The 16,185-nt window shown below is 38.9% G+C and overlaps 1 protein-coding gene and 1 long non-coding RNA gene across 3 annotated transcripts in view; one reads left to right on the top strand and one right to left on the bottom strand.

Annotated features, from left to right (window-relative positions):
* LOC122555904 (transient receptor potential cation channel subfamily V member 6-like) overlaps positions 1-16,185 on the top strand; it is a 124,899-nt gene that overhangs the window by 84,633 nt on the left and 24,081 nt on the right. For both annotated transcript variants that reach the window (XM_087993611.1, XM_043702170.2), the window contains 3 exons: positions 4,024-4,170; positions 7,309-7,512; positions 12,116-12,202. In XM_087993611.1, the coding sequence (XP_087849737.1) occupies positions 4,024-4,170; positions 7,309-7,512; positions 12,116-12,202 (438 nt within the window). The remainder of the gene's footprint in view (positions 1-4,023; positions 4,171-7,308; positions 7,513-12,115; positions 12,203-16,185) is intronic.
* The window catches only part of LOC122555907 (uncharacterized), a 70,108-nt gene that overhangs the window by 316 nt on the left and 53,607 nt on the right, over positions 1-16,185 (bottom strand). The window contains exons 3-5 of the long non-coding RNA XR_015759193.1: positions 3,988-4,153; positions 2,693-2,772; positions 883-924 (exon numbers count right to left, since the gene is read on the bottom strand). This is a non-coding gene — a long non-coding RNA (uncharacterized LOC122555907). The remainder of the gene's footprint in view (positions 1-882; positions 925-2,692; positions 2,773-3,987; positions 4,154-16,185) is intronic.

A 16,185-nucleotide genomic window follows, 5' to 3' on the forward strand; every position in this document is an offset into this window, starting at 1 on the left:
AGATCTATAGTACCAAACTAATTTACAAAGCTTTTATTTAAAAAGATCCTCAAATAAATTTGTGTAATCTTGCATGGGAAGCAATGTCTTGGTCATATTAGGCTGCAAACAGATACCAAACATGCATATACAACATGGATGTTTGCAAAAGGTTGGAAAAGAAAATGATTATGTATCACTCTCAAAATACCTGCACAAAGACTAATTTCAAACATTAACAAAATCATATCTGACTGCTCTTGTATGGCCTGTGCATATGTGATTGTGTCATGTATACAAAAACAGAAACTCAAACAAGAAAATTGATGCAATGAATTGAAATAAATAGAATTTTTCTCCAAAAATATAAATAAGTTTCAGAGGTAAAAAAAAAATCCCAAATCCATTTAGCTTAAGTATTGTGGAATGTATCATTTTAATGTATTACTTTTATTAGAAACTTGCTTTCAACAAAAATTTCTATAATGGCATAGAAATTTGGACAATTTTTTTTGTTTTATGAAAGGAGTATCGTTGTTTCATTGCATTTATATTTTGTTGTTAAAACTTCATTGTTATTTTCTAGCTAGATTACATAAGTTTGATAAATATGTTCAAAAACTCATTAGTTCTGATTTCTTGCTCCTTTCTATGAAGTCTGAGCTAATTAGCTGCAAGAAAGTTGCATCTCAACAGGAGTGATGCTGAAGTCTGATGAACAGACGTGCAACCTGATGGACAGAAGAGTGTTAGATGCAATGTACATTGCTGTATCTTTTATGGCATTGTTCAATTGATTAGATTGATAGTGTCCTTTTTGAAGACAATACTATTGTAATTACTCAAAATAGCTTCAAAAATCTCTGGGATTATGCACAACTGTAAATACTGAATTACACGTACCAATCTTCTTAAGACCCTACCAAACTGCCAGGGGTGTGTCATCTAGTTAAAAGAAAATAAGAAATTAGGAACACATCTTAAACAGCAAGTAATAGCAATGCGAACCAGAAAATTTGACCCTGTCCAACTGTTATTAGTAATAATATCCTATGGGTTCAGAAAAGATTTACAAGGATGTTGCCAGGGTTGGAGGATTTGAGCTTCAGGGAGATGCTGAACAGGCTGGGGCTGTTTTCCCTGGAGCATCGGAGGCTGAGGGGTGACCTTATAGAGGTTTACAAAATTATGAGGGACATGGATGCTTAAATAGACAAAGTCTTTTCTCTGGGGTCAGGGAGTCCAGGACTAGAGGGCATAGGTTTAGGGTGAGAGGGGAAAGATATAAAAGAGACCTAAGGGGCAACCTTTTCCCGCAGAGGGTGGTACATGCATGGAATGAGCTGTCAGAGGATGTGGTGGAGGCTGGTACAATGGCACCATTTAAGAGGCATTTGGATGGGTATATGAATAGGAAAGGTTTGGAGGGATATGGGCTGGGTGCTGGCAGGTGGGACTAGATTGGGTTGGGATATCTAGTCGGCATGGACAGGTTGGATCGAAGGGTCTGTTTCCATGCTGTACATCTCTATGACTCTATGACTAAGATTTGCCCTCACTGGCTCTCTCTACAAGAGGACTGGTCTACAGGTTTTGTAGCCTGAAAGCTGAGTGACACTTATGCCCTTCAGTGTAACACCCTTAGTTAATCATGGCTATAAACTAGCGTAAGCAGACTGGGGAAGAGAAGGATCTTAGTGTAAATAAACATTCCCTGGTTTAACTGGCCATTATTTGTGGTGTGCACTAGTTTGATCTCAAAGTGAATCTGTCAGAAATTGGCAGATCCAGATCCGAATTTATTTTCAGCTCTGTCTGCAAAATAGTCAGCAGACAAGCTAGAAATGCCATGAAGGATGCAGATTTTTAAAGTAAATATATTTTGAGGTTAAGATAGTGATTGTGTCTCTTTAAGGTTTCAAAATCCAATTGTGGTTAAGTGAACAGAAACTAATCAATTAATACTTAATTGTTTTTTAAAATGAGATTGTTAACATTACTTTTTGATTCCTAGGCTATTAAAATTTTGATTCTGCTGTTAATAAGGTATTTAATATTTATGAAGTGTTTGCCAGTACATTTCAGAATACTGGAATTTCCTCTTTTAAAGATTATTCAAACAAATATTTGTACATGAGCCAATATTTTGAAAGAAATGTATTTGCCTTGGTTAACTGAGACAAATATGTGTTTCCTGTACCAGTGTGATAGGAACTGGGTGTACATGTACTGATATATAAATTATAGGTTTTGTTGTGTTGTAGTCCAGTTGTACGGAGAGAAATTGAACACTTGCTGCACTGATTTATTTTTGGTGTAAATTGTCATTGTTCTAGGGACAGGTGGAGAATTTCTACCCCTGATGTTCCCTGTATATGTAACGCCTGCCAAATTGGAGTTGTAGGACCATGATTGTAATTGATCAGCAAATAGATGGAACTTGTGGAACACATATTTTTGAGTTATTCCAGATCTTCATCTTCCTGGCTATATCAAAATACCATAAGCATTCACCAGTCTGTGCTCAGCTCCCTTTACTTTGCCCCCTGCCACCCCAATCCTGTTTTGGCCATCTCAGCATCAGAGCTGGTAATATTTGCCCAGGGACCTGACTGCCAAGCTATGTCAGGTTTGAGGCTGGATACTCAACCTATTTCGTAGTGGAAACCTGTCAGATTGAATTGCACCCTCATAAGTTTTGAGTTATGCTTACAGAATTTAGGAAGTTTCCCTTGGAGTCAGAATGATGTTAACTTCTGTATTACAGATTGACTTCAGTGAGTGAGATGAGACCTGTCGAGAGAAAAAGCAAGTTGAAGTTTCAGGTTGATGGCATTTGATCAGATGTTCTGGTGAAAGGTTATCAACATGAAACAATAATACTGCTTCTCTCTCTCTAGAGATGTTATCACTCTGGTGAATGGTTCTTGCATCTTCTCGTCTTCTTTCAAATTTACAGCATCTACAGTGTTTTAAATTTTGTTTCATTGCAGGTAGTATTTATCAATTAAGTACTTCACAACAAATCTTGATCCCCTTCATTGTACAATAAACGTCCTATTTTTCCATGGATACAATAGCAATCTGTCTGCTATAGACGAGAAGGTTATGTTGATTGTTGACTGAATTTCAAAGATGTTGCTGAGTTACAGATTCCTGTACCTTGACACTTTTATTTCGACCAATTGAGGCAATCAAGAGAGCAATGGATGATTAGTTGGATAAAAATATTGTACAAAGGTTATGGGGAGAAAGCAGGAGATTGGCAAAAGGTAATGATGCTCATTCGATGAGCTGCTGCAAGGACAACAAGCTGACAGTCATACTCCTGCCCCATAACATTCTATGATTAACATTCTATTTGAACATTGAGATTAATTTTGAACTCTAGTTCACTTTCTAAGAGTCTGCGTTTACTCACCTGGACTAGTACAAATAGGTTGGCCTTGCGTTTAAAATGGTCTCTAAACACTGCTACTTTTAAGGGACCTGAGTCCAGCTGACTCAGCAGTAGCCATGCTAATTAATGTGAATCAGGCTTCCATGTTGTCACTTGCGTTCCATAGACCTAGTAACCATTGGCTTAAGCAGGACACAACAAGCAAAAGCTGGCCCACACCACCAGACCTGCCAAGAAAGAAGCAGACTCCCTGAAACATAAGTTTAAAACTGACCTTTGTAGGGCTAGGAGGAGTTGAAAAGTCTGAGCCTTTGCTGCCCCAAGCATAATTTCTTCTCAATCTTGAGAACTTAGTAAATATCCATAAAACTTTGCATCAAATTAAAGTATATGGGATCTTTAATGCCGACTCCACTCTTCTATCTACTCAAATCGAACTCCTGGTTAAAATTGACATCAATTTTCAAATTAGGAATGATTAGTAATTAAAACAAAATGCTAATTTGTCTGTTAATGTTAATTTGAATTAGTAATTTGTTCCAAGTTGAAGAATTCCTTTGTTTTTCTTTCTCTTTGTGCATTAGAACTGTAGCACATTTTATATTTACCTGACTCAAGATACATTTCGTATGCTTTTGTTGCAGATGTTCAGTCATTTCATGAAGAAGAGAAAACAGATCTATTGGGCCTTTGGACCTGTATCATCCACCTTGTATGATCTGACAGGAATTGATACGTGGGGTGATGAACTCTCCGTCCTTGACATTTTATGCTCTAGCAAGAAGAAGGAGGTCAGTTATTTCGAAATACTAACTTCCTGGTAGAAATAGCAATATGTACAACACAGCTAAATAGAAAGAATTGGCATCACATGAATCAACTAGATAACAATGTGCTTTTAGAGACAGAAGATATTGTAATAGGCAAGAAGAAATGAATTAGAAAGGAGGATGAAACAACATGAGTAGTACCAAAAAGAGAGAAAATAAAATGTGATTGACAGTTGCTTTTTTTAAAGTACAGAAACTTGATATTATGTTATAGAACAATGATTGGTGGTTTTGGTTCAAGTGTTAACATTGATACAACAAGTAAATATGTCAACTATAATAATATATACAGAGGAATAATGAAGTAAACAAAAAAAATGACTCCAGATTACAGGAGAAACCGATCTCTCTAACTTCTGTGTGTACATTATGACTTTCGAGAATAAATTATAAGATTTGAAGGTCCACACTGAAGCAGAAGGCCATGAGGGCTGATGCCCACACTTTGGGTGTAGAAACATTTCGATCTTAAGCAGAAAGAAAGAAAGGTCAAAAACTCATCATCATAAAAAAGCTGCTCAGAGCAATGCTCATGAATTCCAGGGTTGCCCCTAAGGTGTGTTGACTTTTTTGTCCAGAACCCAGGAGTGATTTCAGCAGGTCTCCCACCTTATTTTTACTTTGGTGGTGTGCAAATGCAGGGATACTTGTAAATAATATTCCCTCTAAACTGTGTGCCACCACTTTAAGTTACCGTACTAAAAAATCTGAAGGGCCTGCACTTAAGAACATAGCAGAACCACAAATAGAAATCTTGAGGGAATATTGCCTTTTATGTGTATAGAGAGTCCCTTTAGCTCAGATGATTGTTAAGGAACAGGCAGCCAAGCATTGCAGCTTGCTCAAGAGTAAGTCTCAATTCAATTTCATGGACATCATAACCGAGTACTTGAAACTATAAATCAGAACACTGGCTGAGCATTTAAAGCAATTTAAGTCTTTTTTTAAAAAAAATAAATCATTTAAAACCCAGGGAGCATAACCCAAGGAAACAGGAAATAATGAAGAGTTTTAATAAGGAGTATTTTTTTTCTAATAGCAGGCAGGTTGTTGAACAGTGGATTCAGATTTCTAGTAGTGGGCAAAATAAATTAGGATAAATATTTTTACAGAGCAAATTGTTAGGATCTGAAATGGTGTAGGAAGCAGATTCACCAGTAGTTTTATTCAGGCAATTGAGTGAAATGCATTGATAAAACATGTTGATAGTGAGAGTGGGTTAACATGGATTTATGCAGCATATATTGAAAGATCTTACCTAACAAATTTACTAAGCTCTTCAACTACAAAACAGACCTACTGACAATGGACATTTTGTGAAAAGTATAGTCCAGAAATTCCAGATGAGGTACATTGGGAAGTGAACTTTCATCTCACAATTCAATCTGCCATTGAGCTATTAGGGAGATTTTGACCTTTGGTAGCACTGGGACATGGGGATCTGAGGGTGGATTGGAAAACCATCAGACCTCTGCGCTGAGGCCAAGGTGACCTCAGCTCCATATTGTTTATTCAACTCCTGGCCATGATAGGATTGGTATGAAAAAGATATAGCCTTTAACATTAGAAATGAATGGATGATTCTCCCAGGCACCTGAATTTTAGAGTTGATACACTTAGGTTTCAGCAAGGGTATCACACAAAGTGCTGATCCATGAGACAGTAAAGTGAGCAAAAGCAGGCAGCCTTTCAGGTGGGTTGAACATTAATAAGTCATGGGTCAGATATTTTGACCAGGAAACAACATTTCTAAATTTTCAGATTAAAAATTACCCATTCACCTTTAGCAGGCTTCTGTGCTGGAGATTCCTGGAAGAGGTGTTCTGTTACAAATGTATTCAGGAATCCAGCAGCAAAGATAGGTAGGCACCTCAAAGCACTGGAGAAATACCACTACTGGTACCTTTGCAAGATCTTCCAAATCCGGCTGCATGAAAGTTTGTCAATAGCAGTATCCTCTGTCAAGCTAAATCACCCAGCACAAAAGCACTAACTAATCATGTCATTCGTATGCACGACACCAGATTCCAGAAGGAAAAACACTCATACATGGAACCCAGTCAGCACAGGAAACTTCTAAGAAGACAATGGAAGCACTTTAGGAATGTCATCAAAACCTCTCTGAAGAGATCAAACATCTCTGCCAACTCATGGGAGATTCTGGCTTGTGATAAACCAAAATAGAAATAATTCATTTGGGAAGGCACAGAACACATTGAGATGCTTTATTGAAATCATACATAGATGAGTTTAAGGTGTCAGAGAATGTACAAACCTCCAAACACCTCATCCATTCAAACCTGCCCCGCAAGTGGCAGGAACTGCAAATTGGATTGGACCTATCAGCCTTCTCACAACCTATCAAACCAGAGTGGAATTTTGTCTTCCTAGATCCAAAGCCTGTCTAACATAATGTAGTGATATGTGGTGCTATGCAGTTACCTGAGAATCATTGGTTTCTCCATTGTAGTCAATCTGAAAAGTTACATTTCAATGGCTTTGTAAGAGTGCAATATGCAAAAGTTGGTGACAACCTGAAAACTCCTGTCAGTGCTGTCCCCTACCATCCTCCAGTCCTTCCACTACCTCACTTCCATAATAATGTGTGTTTCGAAGGAAACTGTCAACAGAAGCTTCATACTGGTCGGTGCCAAAGTCCTGTTTATGTGACTGAATACTTGTTCCACACTGGTCAGAATAGTCTCTAAAGTCCTGGCTGAAGAGGAATGGATTACTCCATATTCTAACACATTGAGCACATACTTTCTGCTCTATGTAACTAACAGGTCTGTTAAGGTTTAACAACCTTCCTTGGTACCCGGACCTTTAATTTATGAATGTTAATTCATTACAACAGTGTTAATATGTGATATCCCCCCTCCAGTAAGCTGGCATTTGCAACATTGCATCCCCTTTCCTTCACCTACACATTGTGAAACACAGTAGAATGTTTTGTTACATTCTAAATCATATACAAAAGCAAAATTGTTATTGGATATTTTAATATTTCACGTGTTCAATATGAAACCAACCAGTGTATGGTGTAATGTTCCTTGTAAAGTTGCAAGTGGTAATAGTAACATTTTTTTATTATTGTAGGCTCGGAAACTATTAAAGATTACTCCAGTGAAAGAAGTGCTTCATCATAAGTGGACTAATTATGGCTTCAAGTATTTCTTGCTGTGGACTGCACTTTACTTTTTATACACAATCATTTTTACGGTTTGCTGTGTGTACCGTCCTCTTACACCAGCTGGCCCTGATGGGGACAACATCACTATCATGATTCCAAAACCACTAAATGTAAGCACACATATTAGAATTCATGTGTAAATGACATTTTTTTAACTTCCAAAATTAATAAAATTAAACAAGTCAACTGTTGATAATGTTAGAACAGTTGTTATAGACTACATTAACAAAGTTAAATTAAATATCGTACAATTCCGAAATTGGTGATGTCAAAGTAGTTAAACATTTGTATTGTTATAGAGTCACAGAGTCATAGAGATGTATAGCATGTAAACAGACCCTTTGGTCCAACCCGCCCATGCCGACCAGCTATCCCAACCCAATCTAGTCCCACCTGCCAGCACTCAGCCCATATCCCTCCAAACCCTTCCTATTCATATACCCATCCAAATGCCCCTTAAATGTTGCAATTGTACCAGCCTCCACCACTTCCTCCGGCAGCTCATTCCATACACGTACCACTGTCTGCGTGAAAATGTTGCCCCTTAGGTCTCTTTAATATCTTTCCCCTCTCACCCTAAACCTATGTCCTCTCATTCTGGACTCCCTGACCCCAGGGAAAAGACTTTGCCGATTTATCCTATCCATGCCCCTCATAATTTTGTAAACCTCTATAAGGTCACCCCTCTGCTTCCGATGCTCCAGGGAAAACAGCCCCAGCCTATTCAGCCTCTCCCTATAGCTCAAATCCTCCAATCCTGGCAACATCCTTGTAAATCTTTTCTGAACCCTTTCAAGTTTCACAACATCCTTCCGATAGGAAGGAGACCAGAATTGCATGCAATATTCCAACAGTGGCTTAACCAATGTCCCGTACAGCCACAACATGACCTCCCAACTCCTGCACTCAATACTCTGACCAATAAAGGAAAGCATACCAAACGCCTTCTTCACTATCGTATCTACCTGCGACTCCACTTTCAAGGAGCTATGAACCTGCACTGCAAGGTCTCTTTGTTCATCAACACTCCCTAGGACCTTACCATTAAGTGTATAAGTTCTGCTAAGATTTGCTTTCCCGAAATGCAGCACCTCGCATTTATCTGAATTAAACTCCATCTGCCACTTCTCAGCCCATTGGCCCATCTGGTCCAGATCCTGTTGTAATCTGAGGTAACCCTCTTAGATTCATTGACGATCTTGTAAAATTTAGATGGCAAGTTGGTTAATTTCACAAAATTGTGGTTCTAACTGTTTTTTTTCTGTGGACATGGTTTTATAAGATTACTGTTAGATATTTCATTCAGGGAATAGAAGATATTGAGTCTTCATTTGTGACAAAGCTCCTAAAATAACTTCTGTAGATGTTACTCATTTCAGGTTCCCAACTGATGTGTTCCATTTTGTATTTTCTTTTGTAATTGCATCTATCTAGAAACATTTCTCCAGCATTTCTGCTCTGGAGTCATGATTAGCCAGTCAGAGATTATGCCTGTCAAAAATACCTCTCCTTTCTGTCTCCTTTTGAATTTCCTAATTTCTTATTGTCTATCTGTCTTGATGTAGATTTTGACTGTGCAATGGGGAAAACAGATGGTAGTATACTGATCATTTGTTTTATATCTCTTCTGAAATAGAGATCAGGGAAGATATAAAAGAAGCTGCTGATTTGCAGTTGCCAATTTTATTCACGATCCTCCATCTGTCCTTTTGCTTCTTGGTCCTGTTTTTCTTTGCTCATTTGATAACATTTATTTCTATTTTTAATCATGACTTTAGATTTCTTTTTCTCAGGGCTCTTCTTCTCAGTTGACGTTTTGTGCCGTATTTGCCTTTCTGTCTTGTTTATAACATTTCATTCCTCATTGTTATAATGTATCCCTCTAAGTTTTGTTAACTGTGTTTCACCACAATCAGCTATTTGGGTCTGCATCTTCAGCTGAAAATATTTACTGGAATTCTGCTGCACTGGCCTATAATTCTGGTGATGTCCCATCAAGGGATGTTGATGGGCATGCAGCAAATAATCCATTTCAGAATAGAGTCTTCATATTGCGCACAGTTGCTGATGGCTGATGTTAATCCTTGAGGAGCAGGCCCAGGCTGCACATAAAGTTCCCAAATGCCACTGTGAGATGGTGCTTGTATCTGTTGCCAAAGCAGTGGCCTTTCACTTTACACCTTTCTCCTCAGCCATTGACTCGCAGGTTTGCTAAACAAAATTTAGGTCCTTGTGTCATATATGCAAAAAATCCTTAAAGCAGTGATTTGGTAATCCCACTGGTCATGTGACTCTGGCTTCTTTGCTATAGTGGAAATCTTATGTGTGTAACCTCTTGCATTCTGTGGATGTGCCCAAGCTAATAAAGCCTTGTCTGTTTGATGATTGGTCATAAATTTTGGAGCTCTGCCTTTGACATAACTGCCACATTTACCATTTTGTCCTGCTGGATTAACAACAAAGATGGAAACCCTTGAGTTTCTTCCTTTGACAATTGAGGTTTGTCTGTGTTTCACAGCCTGATGACAAGGCCCTGAAAGCACAGAAACCAAAACAGAAATTGCTGGAAAAGTTCAGCAGGTCTGGCAGCATCTGTGGAGAGAAATAAGAATTAATGTTTCGGGTCGAGTGACCCTTCTTCAGAAGGATCCTGTGGAGGTATCACTCTATCTGAAACGTTATCTCTGATTTCGGATACCAGTCCTGCTGAGCTTTTTCAGAAATTTCTGTTTTGGTTCCTGATTTACAAAATCCACAGTTTTTTTGCTGAGAACACAGGTCTTATAGAGAAGCAGCTCCATCCTAAGAGTCAGTTTGATGTTACTCCATGTGCATTTCTTGAGCTGGTCAAAGGTAATTGTTGATTTTTGTCAGTGTGTCAAGTTCTGTATCAAGGAAAAGTTGTCTGATGTTGTGGCACTGAGGTGGCAGAATTTGGTAATCTCCTCCAGCATGGTGTTATTTTATGAATCAGAGTGTAAATGCACCATAGAGTCATAGAGATGTACAGCATGAAAACAAACCCGTCGGTCCAACCCGTCCATGCCGACCAGATATCCCAACCCAATCTAGTCCCACCTGCCAGCACCCGGCCCATATCCCTCCAAACCCTTTCTATTCATATACCCATCCAAATGCCTTTTAAATGTTGTAATTCCTCTGGTAGCTCATTCCATACATGTACCACCCTCTGTGTGAAAAAGTTGCCCCTTTGGTCTCTTCTATATCTTTCCCCTCTCTCCCTAAACCTATGCCCTCTTGATCTGGACTGCCCCACCCCGAGGAAGACTTTGTCTATAATGGTATTAAACTTTGCATGCAGTTCATTGAACTTTTAATTTTTATTATTACTTATTTTCTCATCAACTTGTTCAGAGATGTTATTACACACCTCTGGAGTAGGTTGGGTTCGAATCCGGCTCTCCCAGTACAGAGGTGGGGACACTATTACTGCGCCACAACATTTATAATGTATTCTGAACTTGTAGCTCCAATTTGAAACCCCTGCTGTCATTTTCTTTCTTCATGGGATGTCCATGTCCCCAGTAAGCCAGCATTTCTTATCCAACTTAATTGCACATGAGAAAGTAGTGATGAGTTGCCTTCTCAAAAATAACTCAGTGAATTAAAAGGCAATTTCAGTGGACAGCTAACGCACTCAACCTGAGGCAAAATACTGCAGATGCTGGAAATCTGAAGTACAAACAGAAAATAGTGGAGAAACTCAGAAGGTTAGACAGCATCTGTGGAGTGAGAAACAGAATAACAGTTCAGGTATGGCTAATCTACATATTTAAAGAAGGACTTCAGTGGAGTCTGGGTGTTTTTGCCGTCTGCTCAGAATAACCGGTTAAAATTGATGATTGGTGGAAGGAGCAGGACATCAAAGGTAAGTCTTTCAGAGGATTATACTCTCACCCATCCATGCCTGGTCATCTTGTTCTCTGCTTTACTAGGGTGCTGCAGTGAAGCCACTGTCTGGTTAATACTTCTTGAAATGTCTTTCCGTATTTTAGTACTATCCTCTCCTGTTTCATTACGAGATTCTCACATTGACAGCTAATACCAGCTGTCAAGCATAATATACACTGTACTGTCTATTACTCATTATTATGACTAATCTTTCCCTCAAAAAGCTCACTAATTTTCATTGACTTCAATTATCTGTACATTTTTCTATTATCTACGGCAAACTGTTCATTAATGATCTTAACAGTCCAAAATGGCCTCCCTCCTGACATGTTGATAATGTCATTAATTGATTTTGAATGGAGGAGGTGGGTTTGATAGAATTACAGTTAGGAATTCACAAATTTAACTCCAACCAAAAATCAATGTTTTCAACCAAAATTATCAAAGATCAAGAAGTTAACTCCCCACCCCTGCATTCCCATCACCATTACGCCAAGCACTACAGAAATAAATTTTATGGGAAAAAGATGCTATTATTTTTTGATCTCATAAGAATGGAATTCTCCACATTTAAAATGTTACATTTAATTATTATTGTTCTTCCTTCTGCTTTTGGTTTTCAGCTTAATTAATTGCTTTGAAATCTCTACGTGGAAACTTGTAAACATGGGCTAGAAGAAGCAAAAATGGAATAAGGACAACTCTTACTTTGAATATTATTCAACTAAAGAAACAATGAACAATTACTTTTGGTGAAGCATTAAAGATAATAATTCTGACTGTGAACTCTTATTATTGCAGGAAGCCTATGCTTCTGCTGAAGACTTTGCTCGATTAGCAGGAGAAATTCTGACCGTTGTGGGTGCTGTTCTGATCCTAGTTACTGAGGTATGTAAATTACTGTGCTGGCTTCCAGACATAGTTTGATGATTATCCCCACGCTTCATTTTTTTGTGTTTAAATTCTACAGCAATGTAGTGCAGAGTGGATGAACCTGATGTACTTATTACGGAATTATCAGTGATTTCTTTGCTCAGACTGAGAGTTCGTTGGCTGGGATTCAGTTGTCTTCTTCACAGGATTAGATCACAAGTTTTCAGATTGGGAAAATTACTTAAAATGCAGGACTGCATGAAGGTTGCTGTCTCCCTTACTAGTGGTAGACAACTACTGGGAAGTCATGAGGGTTATTTCTGGGAAGTTGAGACAAATATGGCTCAAGTGGCTTTCTGTGCTAGCATCATATTGAACCATATGTGGACATACATTAGCTGTTAGACAGGAACGTCCTTTGAGGGTAATGAATCACCACCCATTAAGAGAGGAAATTAAACAAAACTCCATATACTACCTGAAATCCATGGACCCAACTATAACACACTGGATGAGCCACAAAAATGCATGCCTGTAAGAGCAGATTGGAAGCTAGGAATCCTGCAGTGAATAACTTACCTCCTAACTCCCAAAGCCTGCCCACTGTCTACAAAACACAAGTCATGGGTGTGATGGATTACTCCCCATTTAACTGGATGAATGCAGCTCCAACATCACTCAGTAAGCTTGGCACAATCCAGGACACAGCAGCCCGCTTGATTGCACCAAATCCATAAACATTCACTCTCTCCAGCACCAACACCCAGTGGCACCAGTATGTACCATCTACAAGGTGCACTGCAGAAATTCACTAAAGCATCATATGTGGCACCTTCCAAATTCATGACCACTACTAACTGGAAGGACAGGGATTTAAGATACATGGGAACACCATCTGCAGGTCTCCCTTCAAGCCACCCACCAATCTGACTTGGAAATATATTGCTGTTCATTCAGTGTTGCTGGGTCAAAATCCTGGAGCTCCCTCCCCAACATCATTGTGGATCCACCTATACCAAATGTGCTGCAGCAATTCAAGAAGCCAGTTCACCTTGTTGTCAGTTGAAGCCAGTTTCTCTTGGATAACTACATTTGGGTAAAAATGATGCCAAGCTAGCAACACCCACATAGTATGAATGATTTAAAAAAAACTCCAAACCCTAGAAACTGACAATAGCATTACCTTTTGATGGCATGCTTCTGGGTTAATTGCACCATCACCAACCACAGCCTGCTAAGTGGTGGATTCTGAGTGGTGAGTGGTGCATTCCCAAGTTTTAACATTCCCTATGGAAAGTCTGGATTGGCCTCAACTGTTTAAACGCAGGTCATGAGAAGATGTGGTCTTGGGACATGAGGAACAGCTCAAATTGTGACTGTGGTCATCCACGTCAGACTATTGCCCATATACTGAACCCTTGCTACTGAACCCATTACTGGTGGAACCAGAACACTTGCATTCCATCAGCTGAAGCTTTTTAATGGATTGTCCACCACTATGTTGAATTCTGACTGTTTCACAGATATACTAATAATAAAGCTCTGTCTGACACTGAGCTATCTATCTCTAACCACACACTATTTGAACTCTAAATTTGACTCCTGTGCAATACCTTAGGAGCTGTCTCATGTCATATTTAAAGAAGTCTTACATTGACTCCGTGTGCTAGTTATAAACATGAATCTGCTGTTGTTACATTTTTGTATTATCTTATTTTCATTCTAAATTTCTGTATCAGCATCTAAAGTGGAAGCTGAGCACAAATTTTATAACTGACTTGAACCATTGTGGAGTGATTTTTAGATAATCTTCTAACTCATACCTTGCTATTTTTCTTTGTCAACAATGTTTCTCCTGATTTAAGCAAACTGCAGATATAAGATTTTAGGGTCATTTAAAAAAAAAATTCATACCTATTCATCTATTGAATATAGACTTGCAGTTTAGTAAGTTTTTTGAACTTGGCTTTGTGCTGTCTCTCTTCTGGATAACCTTAAAGGTTATACAGGTCATTCTGTTATAACGCGACAGTTGTGTTCCTCTGCAACCTTGCGCTATATAAAATCGTTCTATTGGAAACTGCTATAGAAATTGCGCTATAGAAGCTAGCAGTATGGAAAACTCAATATACCCGTTCAGCAGAAAGTTTATGTCATGCAAACAATGTCCACAATTTATCAATCGTGTTATAGCCAATTCATGCTGATGAAATATGTGTTATAGAACTATGTGTACTATGAAGACTGCTGGATGTCCTCATTTGCCTTCTCTCCCCCAAATAAATTAAGGCTGCAAAAATTGGTCCTGTAGCACCCATACTTGTGGCACAATAGTTGCCAATTCGGATTCATACATTTCTGGTGAGAGCTTTATTGAAAACCATCCTGATTAGAGTGTTAGTATGGGCACACAATGTCTGTAGAGTATGCAGTGTAGACAGACAGTGATAACAATAATATGTAATGCCAATTTGATGCTAGTATTGAAGTTTTGGAGTTCTGCATTCCAACTGAAAGCATCCCTTAACCTTGCATAGCTAAATATGGAGTCAGTAGCGTGAAGAAATTAAACATGATCATGGCTGATTCTCCATCTCAATGCCACATTCTAACTCTCTTTGCAGATCGGATGTTGTTTTTGTTGTCTGGAAATTTATCTATTTCTTTCTTAAATATATTCCATGACTTGACATCCATCACCATCTGTGGTGGAGAACTCCACCATCTGACCGCAGGAGTCTCGACTCATCTCAGTCCTAAAGGCTGATCCTATATTTTGAGACAATGGCTATTTGTTCTAAATGTGCCTGACAGGGGAAACATTGTTCCTGCATCAGAATTTGATCTGGTTCCCTGAGATTTCCCTGCATTCTTCTAAACCTCATTGAATACAGACCTAGTCGGCTCAACCTTTCCACATATGACAACTCTGCTTTTTCAGGAATTACTCTGATGAATCTTTTCTGTACTGCGTCTATGGCACATATATCTGTTGTTAGGTAAGGTAACCAAAACTGGACTCGGGTGTAGCCTTAGCAAGGCACTGTAGAGTCACACTGTACTCAAATCCTCTTGTAATTAAGGTCAATGTACCGTTTGCCTTCCTAATTACTTGCTTTATGCTTCCTAACTATGTGGCTGCTTTCAATAACTGGTGTACAAGGACATCCAGGGCCCCTTGTAAATCAACTTATCTCCATTTAATTAATACTACCATGCATTTGCCTACTTAACTTATCTAAATTGACTTGAAGTTTCTTTAAATTCTATGTATAACTTACAGTCCTATCATGTGTCATCAGCGAACATGGAAATATACCATTTGATTCTGTCATCCAAATCATTGATGCATTTGTGAATAGCTGGAGCTAAAGCACTGATCGCTTCAGTACCCCACTAGTCAGTGCCTTTCAATCAAACTTGGCTTCTCTCTGTCTGCTAATCTATTCTCATTCCATATCAGCATCACAGGTAGATAGGATACTGAAGAAGGCATTTGATAAGCTTTCCTTTATTGGTCAGAGCATTGAGTATAGGAGTTGGGAGGTCATGTTGTGGCTGTACAGGATATTGGTTAGGCCACTTTTAGAGTATTGCATACAATTCTGGTCTCCTTCCTATCAGAAGGTTGTTGTGAAACTTGAAAAGGTTCAGAATAAATTTACAAGGATGTTGCTAGGGTTGGAGGGTTTGAGCTATAGGGAGAGGCTGAGGCTAAGGCTGTTTTCCCTGGAGCGTAGGGGCTGAGGGGTGACCATATAGAGGTTTGTAAAATCAAGAGGGGCATGGATAGGGTAAATAGATAGAGTTTTCTCTGTGGTGGGGAATCCAGAACTAGAGGACATAGGTTTAGGGTGAGAGGGGAAAGATTTAAAAGGGACCTGAGGGGCAACTTTTTCACACAGAGGATGGTGCATGTATGGAATGAGCTGCCAGAGGAAGGGTAGAGACTGGTACAATTGCAGCATTTAAAAAGGCATCTGGAGGGGGAGGGGCAA

This window comes from Chiloscyllium plagiosum, unplaced genomic scaffold, assembly GCF_037043375.1.
Source record: "Chiloscyllium plagiosum isolate Xiang-an unplaced genomic scaffold, Cpla_swu_hap1 HiC_scaffold_13, whole genome shotgun sequence".
NCBI lineage: Eukaryota > Metazoa > Chordata > Chondrichthyes > Orectolobiformes > Hemiscylliidae > Chiloscyllium > Chiloscyllium plagiosum.